Genomic DNA, 12,535 nt, shown 5'->3' with positions numbered 1-12,535 from the left:
ATGGTAAGTCTAAGAAATTTGGTGTCCTGCCTGTACGTAATGTCATCTTTGCCGATAACTATAACTGCATTGAAGGGGGTGAGATTTTGTCTAGTATGGAAGTTCATACTTACAGTATTTTGAGTATTTATGAGTAGTCTATTTGCTTCAAACCACGATTGTAAATGACAAGTAGTTTCATTAACTGCATCTTGCAAAGTGTCACCTCTACTGGTTATCAGGATATTTGTGTCATCCGCATACAGAAAGGAGATGGCATTCATTATGTGTTCTGGGAGATCATTTATGAACAATATGAAAAGAACAGGGCCAACGACAGATCCCTGAGGGACGCCATTTCTTGTATGTAGTATATCTGACCTGCAGTGCCTGAATGTCTCTGATTTTCTTATATCTAAATATTGCTTTCTTTGACTAAGGTAGCTATGGAACCAATTGTGGGTTACACCTCTAATCCCATACTTATGGAGTTTCATAAGCAGCAGCTTGTGGTCGACCATGTCAAAGGCCATGGACTGATCAAGAAATATACCGACAGTAGGTTGTTTATGGTCAACAAAACTTGAGCACTTTTCTAGAAATGCATACAGAGCATGTGTGGTGGACCTATTTTTCCGAAATCCATATTGGGAAGATGTGATTATGTTGATAGAATTTGAACACATTTCTAATCCAGTTAACATACAGTATTCAAATATTTTTGAGAAGGCAGATAGTATAGCAATTGGCCTATAGTTTGTCATGTCCGTTTTCTCTCCCTTCTTGTAGAGAGGTATAATTTTAGCAAGTTTTAGCTGGTTTGGAAATGTTCCCTCTAGAAATGAGGTATTTATGATATTTGACAGGGGTTCACTGATGTAATTTGAACACTTATGAAGTAAGAAGCGGGGTATCAGATCATGCCCTGCAGAAAATAATGAATGATAGAGTTGCAGGCTTTCCTGTAACATCTAGTGTGATGAATGAAATTAAGTTCTAGCAATTTGCACTTTGTAATGCCTTCTGCTATTGAAATAGGGTTTTGTTTAACCTCAACAGTGTATGGAACAGAGGCAAAAGCTTTATTTTAATGAACTTCATGTTACGTTTCATTGTCAAATCCAGCAGTACACCTATCCACACAGTTTGCAACACACCTATCCAGAAGGTTTGAAATGTGTCATCCCTGTAACCACATAATGTAATTTGTGCTGTACAATGGAATAGTCACACATTTCTGTTTTTACTCTTTACAGAACTTAAGAACATTGCATATGAGTTTCCTAATCTGAGCTTTATTTGTTGCAATGATTTCTTCAGAGCTCTCTCTAGTGTACTAGCTGAACAGAAAATTGTTATAGTATTTTCAAACAATGGAAACTCTAGGTCTAATATTTTACAATACGAGGTCTGTTAAAAAAGTTCCAGAACATTCATAATTTTGCGTCAATTGTGTGTTGAAGCAAAATTCAGTTGGTGTACCTGCATATGCGTGTATTTAATGTGTAACTGCTGGAAGTTTCAGTGTTGTACATCTGTTAGATGCTGTTCAGTGCTGTATTGAGTAGAACATGTAATGCACAGTTTAAGAATTTCAAGATGAAAGAGTTAGAGGAGTAATGCACCTGCACAAAATTTTGTGTATAATTCAAGAAAACCTTTACAGAGACACACCAAATGATATAGGAAGTCTACAGTGATGAGTGCTTAAGCTATACTCAGTGTTATGTATGGTTCACACAGTTTAAAAATGGCCAGACAGAAGTTAAAGAACACCTTTGTTCAGGACGCCTTTCAGCGTCTACTGATGACACTCATGTCAGAAACGTCAACGAAAGTGTGTGCGCCAATCAAAAGACTGACTGGGAGATTGCAGAAGACTGTAACATTTCAGTTGGATCATGTCATGATATCCTGACATGGCATCTAGGAATGCATCATGTTGCTGCCAAGTCCATTCCACGACTCATGAGTCAAGACCAGAAAGGCCTTTGCCTCACAATCCGTGGATTGTGCAAATGAGAATGAGATGTTCCTTAAGAGAATCATAACGGGTGATGAGATGTGGGTCTATAGTTATGATGTTGAAACCAAGGTTCAACTTCACAATGAGTCAGGAAAGGTTCTCAAAGACCAAAAATAGCTTGTCAGGTCACATCAAATGTCAAACCCTTGCTGATAGTTTTCTTTGACTTTGAAGGATTAGTTCATCATCATTCATGCCACAGGGACAGACTGTTAATCAATGATACTATCAGGACAATGTTGAGATGTTTGCAAGAAAATGTGAGAAGGAAACAACCTGAAATGTGGTGACACAATTCATGGCTCTTTCATCATGATAATGCACCCACACATTCATCCCTACTGGTGCCTAACTGTTGGGCAAGAAACGAAATTGCTGTCCTGCCACATCCTCCATACCTGGCCCCTGTGGACTTCTTTCATTTCCAAAGTGGAAAAACCTCATTGAAACAATGAAGATTTGCAACAATATATGAGATATAAGAAAATTCATAAATGAGGCTTCACGTGATCCAGCGAGAGGTGTATCAAGACTGCCTCCAGAAGAGGAAATGGCGTTTGGAGTGGTATGTCAATTGTGGAGGAGAGTATTTTGAAGGAGACCATGCATGATAAGTAAAAGGTAACTGTAGAAAAACTTTGTGGAACAAGCTTCAGAATTTTTTGAACAAACCTCGTACATGAAAAAATTGCACTACTCAAATACTCAATGTGCATATCAATCACAAGAAGATTTCAGATTCCCAGTCTCCTCAGCTTTTAACTCTTCTTGAAGTAAGAGGCAGTATTTGCAATAATATTTCAGACAAGCATCACTTACTTTTTTTATACAAAAAACTTTTATGCAATTCATTGGTTGCAGAAATTAGAAGCATAGTTTATATACATATTACAAATTTATAGCTTTCATGTCTGTAAATTAAAGTTTCATATCTGCGAAATATCAAAGTAAATGTTTCACCATTTTGTATATTTCAAAGAAATACAGAGTGACTGCAAATTATGGAATTCTGTCATAAGGTTATATATTCAACACCCCAAACACAGCTATGTAATGTTAATTTTGGCTCAAAGAAAGAAGCTCAATAATTTTGTGTGAATCTTAAGTGCACTTAATGTCAGACTAGTGACTTTTTTTCACAAATAACAATAATTGTAATCATAGTTATTTCAATTTATGACAAACTTCTGCTAACAAATTGCCAAACTGGATGTCATTATTGGAGCTGTTAAGGAGCTGATCATCTGCAGGAGGACGAGGAGAACAATTGTGAAGTAGGGGAAGAGATTGTTGAGAAGGTATGCACAGTAAGGGACAATGGAAATATGAAAAAAAATGAGTTTTGTTTTTAGAGAGTTCATTGTTGCTCTTGAGACACGGTTGCTATGCACCCTAAAACTTGCATTCCCACTTTAATTGAGTCAGTTATGGGTTCTTGATGAAATATTGTAAAATCTAAATGAAACACCTTTTTACCCAGGCAGCAGCAGCCAGCCAAGGCTCACGTAACAGCAGAGGAAAAAACTGATTTTGTGACTTTTACGAGTTCCTAACCAGGAGCGACTTTTATAATAACATCTGTGTGCTTTAATAGTTTAGTTTCTTGAGTTTCTATGTGTTAATTTAATATCTAACAGCCACACTTCTCACGTTTTTGTTTGCATTGGAAAGTAAACCAATTTTGTGACACATTACAAGTTCCTAATCAGGGACAAATTATTTAGTTTTTCCTGAGTGCTTCAGTAGTTAGGTTTTTGAATCTCTGTGTATTAATCTAATTTATTATACACAGCTCCTGTGTTTTCATTAGTGTCTACAGTAGAGTTTCGCAGCACGTGCTGATAGTCCATTTATTGGCATAGTTTAGGTTTTCACAGTGTTTAGTATGGGCAGGGACTGCGACTGTTGTGTGCAGATGCAAGCTGAGTTGGTGACACTTTGCTCTCACCTCCAGGCTACAATGGCTTTAGTTACACAGCTTGAGGCTGCAGTGGATGGGCACCACTGTTGTGGGCTGTCCATGGGGATCCAATGGACATCCAGCACGTCCAAGTCCTTCTATCAGTCCTCACTGGTGGCCAGCCCAGTTACTGCTAGCACTGAGGTCGACCCCTCACCTGTGGTCGAGTGGGAGATGGCCTCGGGGCATAGCTGGTGGCGAAAGATTTCCCAGGTGGTCTCACATAAGGCCTCCCTTGTTTGTCTGACAAACAGGTTCCAGGTGCTGTCTGTGGCTGACACTGTCACTGAGCCAGATGCCATTGCCTGTTCTCTTTCAGAGGAAACCTCTCAGCCTGCAAGATTCAGACAGTCACAGAGAGTGGGCTTATTGATAGTTGGGACTCCAATGTTAGGAGCGTTATGGGGCCCCTTAGGGACATGGCTGCCAAGAATAGAAAGAAAACCGATGTGCACTCAGTGTGCATACTGGGTGGAGTCATTCCAGATGTGGAACGGGTCCTCATGGATGCCATGAAGAGCACAGAGTGCAGCCAACTGCAGGTGGTGGCTCACGTTGGTACCAATGATGTGTGTCACTTTGGATCAGAAGAGATTCTGGTTTCAAGTAGCTAACAGAAGTGGTAAAGGCTGCCAGTCGTACTTCCAAGATGAAAGCAGAGCTGACCATTTGCAGCGTAGCCAACAGGACTGATTGTGGACCTCTGGTACAAACCTGAGTGGAGGATCTGAATCAGAGGCTCAGATGGTTCTGTGACCACATAGGGTACAGGTTCCTTCACTTGCACCAAAGGGTGGCTGGGTTTCGGGTTCTGCTGAATAGGTCAGGTGTCCACTATACACAGGAGGTGGCTACACAGGTAGCAGGGGCTATGTGGCATGGACTGGGCAGTTTTTTTTAAGTTAGAGGATCTCAGGAAAATACAAGAAAGGCTTCAGTCACAAATGGTGCAGGCCAAACACAGGAAGAACATAGATACAGGAACCATCGGTATAACAGTTGTAAGTTGTTGTAGCTGTATTGGGAAAGTATCAGAGCTCCAAGCACTAATACAAAGCACTGATGCTCAAATCATTATAGGCACTGAAAGCTGGCTAAAACCAGAGATAAGCTCAGCTGAAATTTTTGTGAAGAACCTAACGGTGTTCGAAAAGGATAGGTTAAACATGGTTAATGGTGGCATGTTTGTTGCTGTTAGAAGTAGTTTATCTTGTCGTGAAATTTAAGTAGATAGCTCCTGTGAGTTAGTATGGGCAGAAGTCACTGTTGGCAATTGGAATAAAATAATAACTGGATCCTTTTAGCAATCTCCCAATTCAGATGATACAGTTGCTGAAAGGTTCAAAGAAATCTTGAGTTTGATTTCAAACATGGACCTGACTCATACGATTATAGTTGGTGGTGACTTTAATGTATCCTTGATATGTTGGCAAAAATACATGTTTAATTCTGGAGGTACACATAAAACATCATCTGATATTGTACCAAATGCATTCCCTGAAAATTATTTTGATCAGTTAGTTTATGAGCCCATGTGAATAGTAAACGGTTGTGAAAACACAATTGACCTCTAGCAACAAATAATCCTGAGTTAATAATGAACATCAAAATGGATACAGGGATTAGTGAATACAGGGTTGTCATATCAAGAGTGAATATTGTAACCCCCAAATCCTACAAAAAGAAACAAAACATATACCCATTCAAAAAAGCAGATAAAAATTCGCTTGATGCCTTCCTGAGAGACAACCTCCACTCCTTCCAAATTAATAATATAAGTACAGACCAGATGAGCTTTAATTCAAAGAAATAGTATAGGCAACAATTGAGAGATTCATACCAAATAAACTAACAATGGAGCTGATCCTCTTTGGCACACAAAACTCCTCCTTGGTACACAAAACAGGTCAGAACACTGTTGGAAAAAAAAAAAAAAAAATCCAAATTTAAAAAGATGCAAAATCCCTAAGACTGGCGATCTTTTACAGAAGCTTGAAATTTAACGCAGACATCAATGCGAGATGCTTATAATAGTTTCCATAATGAAACTTTCTCTCAAAACCTGGCAGCAAATCCAAGCAGAGTTACCAAACACAGCCTTCCGAAATGCCTTCATGAAAGAAGACAAAGTAAATATTCCAGAATTCGAATCAAGAACAGCTGCCAACATGAGTACATAGAAGTAAATATCCTCAGAGTGGTGAAGCAACTTAAATCCCTCAACAAAACAAGTCTTCTGGTCCAGACTGTACACCAATTAGGTATCTTTTAGGGTATGCTGATGCATTAGCTCCATACGTAACAATCATATACAACTGTTCGCCCAGTGAAAGATCCATACCCAAAAACTGGAAAGTTGTGCAGATCACACCAATATTCAAAAAAGGTAGTAGGAGTAATCCACTAAATTACAGGCCCATATAATTAATGTTGATATGCAGCAGGATTTTGGAACATATTGACGCACAGTCTTGTGTGGATTTAGAAAACATTGTTCTTGTGAAACACAACTAGCTCTATCGCATGAAGTGTTGAGTGCTATTGCTAGGGATTCAGGATTGATTCCATATTTCTGGATTTCCAGAAGGCTTTTGACACTATACCACACAAGTGGCTTGTAGTGAAATTGTATTGCTTATGGAAAATCTTCTCAGTTATGTGACCGGATTTGTGATTTGCTGTCAGAGAGGTCACAGTTCATAGTAATTGATGGAAAGTCATTGAGTAAAACAAAAGTGATGTCTGGCATTCCCCAAGGTAGTGTTATACGCCCTTTACTGTTCCTTATCTACATAAATGATTTGAGAGACAATCTGAGCAGCCGTCTTAGGTTGCTTGCAGATGAAACTCTCATTTATCAACTCATGAAGTCATCTGAAGATCAAAACAACTTGCAAAATGATTTAGAAAAGATATCTGAATGATGCAAAAATTGGCAGTTGACCCTAAATAAGGAAAAGTGTGAGGTCATCCACATGAGTGCTACAAGCAATCCGTTAAATTTCAGTTACACAATAAATCATTTAAATCTAAAGGCTGCAAATTCAACTAAATACCTAGGAATTACAGTTACAAACAACTTAAACTGAAAGGAACACAGAGAAAATGTTGTAGGGAATGCTAACCAAAGAGTGAGTTTTATTGGCAGGACACTTAGAAAATGTAACAGATCTACTAAGGAGAATGTCTATACTACGCTTGTCCATGTTCTTGTAGAATACTGCTGTGCAGTGTGAGAGCCTTACCAGAGAGGATTAACAGAGTACATTGAAAAAGTTCAAAGAAGGGCAGCATGTTTTGTATTATTGCAAAATAGATGAGAGAGTGTCACTGAAATGATATGGGATTTGGGCTGGACATAATTAAAATAAAGTCTTTTTTCATTGCAACATTATCTTTTCACGAAATTCCAAGCACCAACTTTCTCCTTTGAATGTGAAAATATTTTGTTGACACCAACCTAAATAGGGAGCAATGGTTACCCTGATAAGATAAGGGAAATAGTTCGTTCTTTCCGCGTGCTATATGAGATTGGAATAATAGAGAATTGTGAAGGTGGTTTGATGAACCCTCTGCCAGGCACTTAAATGTAATTTGAAAAGTATCCATGTAGATGTAGATGTTACTCTGTTTCCCATTTGGGGAGTATTGTGTATAAAAAAAAGGTTTGCAGAGATTTTTAAGTAGTAATTGCCTTCATATAACACATTCTACAATTGTGAAAATTCTCTTGCACAGTCTTTGGTGTAAATACATTCAGTATAACACTTATGCTTATTGTTGAAACTACAATTGTGTGGAGAATCAAGCAAAATTTGTGACTGGATTTAGGATATATTTTAGGGTATATGTAGCCTGTTATCTTGGATGGAGAGTTGTCAACTGATGTAGACATAACTTCAGGTGTGCCCCATTAAAATGTATAGGGATCCTTACGGGTCATGTTGTATGTTAATGACCTTGCAAACCATATTAATAGCAACCTTAGACCATATGCAGATGATGTAGTAAGAAACTTCACAAATATTCAGTTAGATTTTGATAATATTCCAAAATGTGCAAATATTGGCAACTTCACTAAATTTTGAGAAATGCAAAATTGTGTACTTAAAAAAGTGTCCTAAGGTTAAAACATCAATACACACTATTGGAATTGCTCAACTCATATAAATACCTGTGTGTTGACAAATGAAAGTGCTTATAAAATGCTTATGTGATCCATCCTAAAATATTGGTCGAGTGTGTGGGAAACAGCAGGGCAGCATGAATGGTCACAGGTTTGTTTGACCCATTTGTGAGCATCACGAAGATGCTGAAAAAATTGAACTGAATGATGCTTAAACTACCCTGTGGAAGACTACATATAAAGTTTCATGAATCAGTTTTTAGATAAATTGCAACAAATCCAAATATCACTGACATGTCCATAATTAGCTGAAGTGAATCAGTTGTAAATGAGGAAACAGGACCAGAGGCTACTTTGAACAGTCACACACACAGTCAATGACAAGCAGATATTAGTGTTACAGAGGCACAAGCGAAGTGGCCAATCGATGGTGTTTACTCACTCTAGGAGATTCACAGACTGAAATTAGACAAAGTGACGAAGACATACTTGTAGCCCTGAAGAGTTTACATTTCTTCCAGTGGACCCTACAAATCCTTTAACTGTGGCAAGAACACCAAATATTTGACACATGGTGGTAAAACCATCATTTTCCACAGAGACATGATCTAAAGGAACAATCTATAGTGAACTTGGAAGTGCACAAGACAAATTACATGCTTAAAACAATAGGTAATAAATTTCACGACATGTCCCCGGTAAATGTCAGCAATCTAGAAAGATACCTGCACACAACTCATGGTATGCACATGAAGAAAAGAGGCAAAAAGACTGTTCGCAAATTAATTGTCGAGGAAATTAGACAAAATTCTCCACAAAGAGGTGTAAAGAAGTGCATTGTCATGGAATGGCACAACCCACCAAATGAGAATCTGCCACACAAACAGCCACTAGATCCAAGCCTGGGAAACTTGTAAAGCCTGCTGGACAGTTTGGTAGCCATAAATCATCCTGTGTAGTCCAGCAAGAGAAACTCAGACTTAATGCCCTACACCAGAATTTTGGTAGTCTTAAAAATAAGCACAATGATCTGGATACTATTACATGTCTAGATAAACCTGATATTTTAGTCATGGCTGAGTATTGGTACACTGATGACCTAATTAGCATTAGACAACCACAGCCCATGAAATTTTGTTCAGCCTTTAGTAGGAAAAACGAGTCTTCACTGTTAAAGCAAATAACTTCAGTGTTAAAGGCGTAAGTGCATCCTGTGTAGAAGGAAGTACTGATGTGTGCTATACTGATGTGTGCTATCTTAAGTGGGTATCTATGTTGTTTCATTCTCTCTGAGATATGAGTTTAATTTTTAAAACAAATTTCTTCTTGATTTACCAGAAATATAAATTAGTATTTCATAGGAAATGTTGCTGTTATGCAGGTGATGAAAATTCTGTGGAAGAGAAAAAAGAAATAAAGAAAATTCCAGAACAGTTCCTGCTACATGTCAGAGGGAATGGTGATACCAACACAAAGGCCATTGAGGTAAGAAAATGTTGCAGAATAAAATGTCTGGCAATTTACAAATGCATACATAATGTGTAATTGGATGTGAATGTTAAATCTGCACTGCAACAAAAAATTATCTTACTGATATCCATATAATATTATCAGTTTATTAGTGGATGATTTTCATTCACTTCTGTATAAATGTGTATCTCTGACAAAATTAAAGTTGAACAATGCAGTTAGATGCAAATAAAAAGTAATGTAAATATAAATGACATTCTGGTTTTTAAAAGAGATTACTTCCATGAAAAATTCTTTTTATAGGTTGATTTAAGAGCAGCTTCGCTAAATTCAAATGATGTATTTGTTCTAAAAAATCATGCTGATACATTTGTGTGGTGTGGAAAAGGAGCAACTGGTGATGAGAGAGAAATGGCAAAGAAAATTGCAGATTTTGTATCGAAAGGAGACTACACTCTTGTGTATGAAGGTAAGCTGTTCTGCCCTTTAAATCACTGTAACAATGTTACTAACATGACTTAACTGACCACAGGAAAAATTAGCTGAGATACATGCTTACTATTAAGTACACGCTTTCATTTAAGAATGAAAGTTGATGTCAAATGTGAAGGGCTTAGCCATTGTCACATTATGGGTTGTTGCTTGTCTTACCTCATCTGCAGCATCTTAAGAAATGGACCTGGCAGGTTGTTGCATTCTGCTGATAATTCCCCCCCCCCCTACTCCCCCCCTCCCCCCCACCAGTAGTTGCTGTGGCACTGGTAAAAAGTCTGTAGCTTTACTCAGATCTGAAAGGGTCTCTACCTCCCATACTTGGTTGGAGAGTTTGATAACAATTCCTGGAGCTTGTGCTTTTGGTGATGCTTGCTCTCCTTGGATGAGGTGTTCAAACTTGTTTACTTGCCTTGTGGTTACTTAGGCTGGCATATTGCTGGGTAGCGGTTGTCATATCCATACAGTCACAAAGAAGATATGACAAAGAAGTTTTCCACATCAGCATCCTTGTATAATATCTTCTTGGTGTACAGATCATGTCAAATTGTAGATAAAAACCAAGTTTTTGAAGATAACCATCATCGTCTTAGGTGGGAGATGACTACCAGGAGTGAAGTCTGCCTCCTTTGTAGTGCCATTCAAGCTTTTGCATTCTAACTTCTGTTGGCATTGATGTCACCTGAAGGGCAGGATTTGCATGTACAAATGCAGGAAATCACCAGTGAGATGGTAAGCACCCCTCTCTTCCACTCCCATCAGAGAGGGAGGCCACAATTGAGGGGCAGGAGGGGAATGGAGATGACCCCCCAACATCAGCTATCCCCTTAAGAATTATGTTTTTTTTTATTTTATTGATTTGAAGATGTTCTGTCTCAAGTGCTCATCTCCAGGCATGACAGCGATTGTAATTGCATAGGGCAGACAACCTGCACCACAGCTAAGCACTGAAATTAACGTAGGTGGCACATTAAGCGTAGAAATCTTGAAAAATGGGCAATAGCAAACCATAGCCATATGCAAGGCCATAAGATAAACTTTGAAAAGTTGCTGAGACTGTGTAATAAAAGAAACAGGAGAAATTTTCATGTGCACAATGTTGAGATGTTGACAACAACCAGGAGTGGGATGTACTTACCCCTACACCTCTCCATATTGCATCTGATGTTGAATGGCTGAGCATGACGTGGCAGTCAGTCAACCACAGACATGTAAGTTACAATCTTGATGGTGCCTGGAGAAAAACACTTGCATTCAAAATGTCCACCATATTTTTGAATGCATGTGCTTGTCTAAAGGGGAGCTATGCCCTACTGCCTAAATAAGTTCTCCTTCTTCATCCCCTCACTGTTCATTTGCAGGTTCAGATGAAATATGACAGCTGAGCAATGATGTAGTCTCATGTATTTTAATGAAAACATGAATAAACATTCTTGAATTTGGTACTCTGCCTTTAGGAAATCATATACCATATTGACATATTCAGCACTTGTAAAAATGTGGAGCATGCTTAAATGATACAGTAGAATTGACCAATAAACAACAATCACTGTTGGAATAGTCAATCATTTAAACTCAAGCACAGGTACACAACTTGAATTTCAAAACAAAAATGACAATCGATACAGAAACCCATTGCTCCAAGAGTATCAACACACAAATTAAAAACTTATCTTAAAGACCAGCGATATCTCAGTAACCAACACATATTGGACACATGTTCTATGTTATGTTTTATTCATATTAATCTGTACTACCACCTCCTGAAACACCCTGCATACCAATGAATATTATTTTTGGAAGTCTGGATGAACGGCAATATATTTTCACGCATAGCTGCTTTTGGAATGTTGTAACACATGTAATGCGAAACTGCTGTAGTTCCATCAATACATATGACTGTACAGGCTTACTACAACTCATGACTAGAATTAAATATGAGATAAGTTACATTTCTGTAACATAAACAGTTACTTTAAAATATCTTTCTCATGAACAATGAAAGATCCCATTAATTCCTAAATTTAAGTTCCAACAGCAACTGATACACATCATCATGACATATAAAAAGAGTCTAAAATTATAAATTCAAATTCAAATTTTGTCTAACTAAGGAGTGTCAACACCAAAAGGCTGCTTGCTCATCGTAGTCTACATTCTTCACAGACCAATTGTAAAAGCATCTAGGTGTAGGCAGATGCTTATCCACAACGCTCACATGGTTTGTGGATCTTAGAATGTCAAGGTCTGACTATTGCTCATGAATGTCAACTTTTCCTGCATTTATTATCTTACTTGTTTACCTTCCTCACCCTCTCATCTTCCTTTTGAGTGTCTTACCTCATTTCCATCTTTTGTCTTTTAATTCACCACTATTTCCCACAAGTCCATTAGTTTTATGGAAGAGAGCTGCAGCAGCCTTTGCCCCTGACCACTTAAATCTTTTCATGGAGTAATTCATAAGTGTTTTCAGGGAGACTGC

General features: G+C 38.1%; 1 protein-coding gene across 3 annotated transcripts in view; it reads left to right on the top strand.

The window, feature by feature from the left end:
• The window catches only part of LOC124615515 (villin-1), a 376,118-nt gene that overhangs the window by 340,385 nt on the left and 23,198 nt on the right, over positions 1–12,535 (top strand). For all 3 annotated transcript variants that reach the window (XM_047143473.1, XM_047143475.1, XM_047143474.1), the window contains 2 exons: positions 9,473–9,576; positions 9,865–10,030. In XM_047143473.1, the coding sequence (XP_046999429.1) occupies positions 9,473–9,576; positions 9,865–10,030 (270 nt within the window). The remainder of the gene's footprint in view (positions 1–9,472; positions 9,577–9,864; positions 10,031–12,535) is intronic.

Source organism: Schistocerca americana, chromosome 5 (genome assembly GCF_021461395.2).
Source record: "Schistocerca americana isolate TAMUIC-IGC-003095 chromosome 5, iqSchAmer2.1, whole genome shotgun sequence".
Lineage (NCBI taxonomy): Eukaryota > Metazoa > Arthropoda > Insecta > Orthoptera > Acrididae > Schistocerca > Schistocerca americana.
The sequence above is the reverse complement of the archived record's forward strand: the minus strand, read 5'-3'. Positions and strand labels throughout refer to the sequence as shown.